Here is a 3,769-nt window from a genome sequence, read left to right on the forward strand (position 1 = left end):
AGGTGATACTTCTTTATCTTTGTTATTATTGGTAATTATCCTAAATTTGAACTGGGACTGGAAAAGGGGACGTGTTTGATTGAGGCACGTAACGCTCACATTGGTGTTGCCTTATTAGTGAGAAGATCAAAAGAACCTGTGATAACAAATTAAAAATTAATCAAAGTAATGGCACATTGAGACAGTTAAATACCGTAAACTGTCTATTGTTTCCATCAATTCCTGCTTTGATTGCATTTGACATTTTACTCTAAATTCCCCACGTGCCCTTTCCTGTAAACCTGTCTTTTTAAAAGCCTGAATTTAGATAAGGAGAGGTTGCCAGGGAGTCAAAATGATCAATAGTTTATAGCAGTATTAAATCTTATCTATGACAAGGAAATGCAGGGTCAAGAAAAAGAATCTAGATGTTCTTCTCCGCAGGAACACAAGATCAAACATAGTTTTGGTGAAGATGGCCGAAACACAAGGCCCACAAGACTTTGTGTTCGGATTAAACGGGATATATATATCACAGTTTCTTTGGCAAGAAAAAAATATCTGATTTTCAGTATGAACTAATGTTAGGTTTATTGGAAAAATGTTAAAAAAAACAAAAAAAAAACCCCACATCTTTACAGGCAAACATGATCATTTGGCAATCAACTCCTCACTAGTTTTGTCAATACAGTATCAATAAAAACATGTGCAAGTGATGATACAACCTAAACTGGGCGTCATTTGTGAGCAGAGAGGAACAAATTCATCTCTCGGTCTCCAGCGGGCCAAAATATAGGATCCTGCAATCTGGGGATTGTGTGTCGGTCAACATGACGGGGGGTGAAATGGCTTCAAGGAACAGCCCGGACTGAAGTGGTAAAGGTAAGCAGCACGACAGCCGGCATGCTGCTGGCAGCGCGGTCTTCTAGAAAGATGGAAGATTTATTGGATTTATTGGAACAAATAAATCCTCGATTTAGCCGTTGAGATCAATATGATCTTTTCATTGATTAGATATATGATTCAGTCAATGCTATAATCACTTTGTTAACTGTGACGTGTGAAAAATTTGTGTTACCTCATAATAAAGCCGGGGGTTTCTGTGTATTTGCTGTCTAGTTATTAGTTCAATGTCCTTGAGGGTTTCAGTCTTTCTCCATTTTGCCCGGCGGTTCTGGAACCAGATCTGATACAGACAGAACAAGCAAATTAAGACATAAAAAATAAATACATTTAAAATAAATAAATAAATAAATATATATATATATATATATGTTAGACAAGCTGAACGCTAGTCCTGCTTCTTATCACAGTCTTATATTCTTATCTCAGTCATCACTCTGGATGACTGAGAGATCAATTTTTTTCTGGGCCAGCTTTACATACGACACACCACTATTCATTTCAAAAATAACTATCTCACGTGCACAACTGTTTGAAAATCATTCCTATTCTTACTTCAATGGCTATCTGGTAATTTCCATTTTGAAAGATCATCCCCAAATATTTTGTTAACCTCAGAATTGACGACAGCTGTAATTACATTACAAATGAATACGGGTCAAATTTAGGCTAAAACGAGTAGAATGACTCGTGGGAGGTCGTTGTATTTCTATAGTTCATTCGATCATTTGTAATGTTACCCACTGATATTTAACACATGAAAAAATCCAACACACAAATACAACCTTGGTGATAGACTTGCGTGTCCTTTTTCTCACCTGTATTCGCCCCTCAGTGAGTTGCAGAGTGGAGGCTAACTGATCTCTGGTATTGACATCTGGGTAATGCGTCTGCTGGAAGACCTTCTCCAGCTCTTGCACTTGGAAGGGTGTAAACGTGACCCTGGTTTGCCTCTTTTTTTTTGGAGCTGAAAGTAATCAGAGTCATATTCTCTCATCCCTCTATCATCTTTGTATGTGTTTGTTTTATGAAAATATTTTGTTATGAATATATATTGGCCGCTTTGAATTTTACATTTTTATGTCTATGTTTTGTGTATGAAAAAAAAAAAAAAACAAGATTTGAAGGATTCTCACTGATTTGCGCTGTTGTGGCTTTTTGAGTTCCCTCGCTGAGTCTTGTTTGTTGAATTTCTTCAGACAGAGAATAAGAATTGCATGATTAGGAGGACAAACATTTTGTTTGGTTTGTTAAAAAAAAAAAAGGATCAGCTGTCTAATAAAGATACCTGTATAGAAATGATGACCGGATATTCTGGCGCTCTCCTTGATAACAGACCAGCTGTAATGAGTTCTTCTCTCTTCTCGTATATATGTGGGCCTCCTCAGAATCTCCTCAATCGAATGTGATAATTTTTGGCAAGGCTTATAATTCTCTTCTCGATCCATGCAGGAGTCTACTTCCGCATTCTTTGCGCTCAAGCTATTTGGCAGTTTATCTCCCCCCATTTAAAACTTTTATCTTCAGATGCACCAAAAACACAGCAAAATATTCCTCCCCGTGACTTGAAGACATTCAGACTAACTTCTTCTCTTCAGTCTGTGTTTAACCTGCATCACATGGTCGTCACAGGGAGGAGCAACTTCTAGGAAAACTATATTCTGTACCTTTGATGCCAAAGTTTCCTAACTGTGTTCCCAAAGAGCTGTTAATGCAAGACGCGCTGTAAATATGTCATTTGTCTGATATGATGCCTTCACCTACACACTCTCTTCCCCAAGCGACATTGCAGCATCATTTTCTCTGTGGTTTCATATTTGAAACTCAGCTTGTTTAAAAAAAAAAAAAAAAAACTTCCATTATTTGTCTAGACTCTATCAAATCCTCCCTTTTTTTTAGTACAAATGCAGACAATATTCAGTTGTAAACACATATAAGTTGTATTTTCTCTTTCTTATCAGCCGGTTTATTGAGAAGATAATGTTTATCGCCGTGCCCTCAGGTTGCACTCTCACACCTCAGTTCACCTTCCAAAGCTGGCAGTCATCACATGTGGGTTTCTCTGTGGCTCCATCTAGTGTTCTTTCTGCTATCCACTTGTTATATAAGAGTTCTTCTTTTTTTTTTTTTTTTTTTTCTATGTTTTTTTTTTTTCCCTGTGAGTCTGTGCTTGCCCTTAGGCTCCTCCTGCTGTTGTCCCAAGAGAGTTACGACCCTTCCTTGAGACAGATGAGGAGGCTGAAGTCATGGTTTGGGTGAGTCAGTCACTCTGGAAGTGACTCACTCTTTTCCGACTCACTTTGAGACGTGACAAAAATAAAACTGAAAGACTTTCCTCTTCGGATGTTTAGATGGAGTCCTAAGTGCTGTGTCACTCACTGGCCTCATTAGCTGTTCTCAAATTTGAGCCAAATTTTCCCCCACATTGTTGTCCAGAGAGTCAGAGTTTTACTTCTATTCATTCAAATATGAAACTTTCAGATATTCATATATCTTATATTGAAATATTCCCACTGTGGGACGAGTAAATGCATATTCTATTCTATTCTATTCTATTCACATAAATGTTTGTGCACATGTACTTTAACTCTAAGGTTATTGAAATAGTTTCCCTGTGCATGACTATTTAAAGGATATTTTTTCTCAATTTACCTTTCTTTGGAGGATGTGTGTGTCCAAATTTAGGCTTGTAATTCATTATCTGAAAGTGGCTTTTGTTGCTGGCTTGACACCTGCCAAAGGAATACTTTTATAGGAAATGAGGATAAGTTAATTTGTTGATCTTTCTTTATAAAAGATTAGGTGTAGACAACAGAGGTCTGGATGGTGAAATAATTAAGTTTAGTCAAATTAACTATGATCAGTTTGGACTTATGCATTAGCTTAT

The 3,769-nt window shown here is 37.1% G+C and overlaps 1 protein-coding gene across 1 annotated transcript; it reads right to left on the minus strand.

The window, feature by feature from the left end:
- Positions 1–720: 720 nt before the first annotated feature.
- LOC147224803 (retinal homeobox protein Rx-B-like) lies at positions 721–2,842 on the minus strand. The gene is made up of 5 exons (XM_086163649.1): positions 2,171–2,842; positions 2,019–2,075; positions 1,701–1,849; positions 1,058–1,165; positions 721–904 (listed from the first exon to the last, which is right to left on the minus strand). The coding sequence occupies exons 1-5, from the start codon at positions 2,388–2,390 to the stop codon at positions 743–745; spliced, it is 696 nt and encodes a 231-aa protein (XP_086019775.1). The 5' UTR covers positions 2,391–2,842; the 3' UTR covers positions 721–742.
- Positions 2,843–3,769: the final 927 nt, after the last annotated feature.

The sequence above is a fragment of the Fistularia commersonii genome, chromosome 17, assembly GCF_037954325.1.
Source record: "Fistularia commersonii isolate RoL2024-O1a breed Wild chromosome 17, RoL_Fcom_v1.0, whole genome shotgun sequence".
Taxonomy (NCBI): domain Eukaryota; kingdom Metazoa; phylum Chordata; class Actinopteri; order Syngnathiformes; family Fistulariidae; genus Fistularia; species Fistularia commersonii.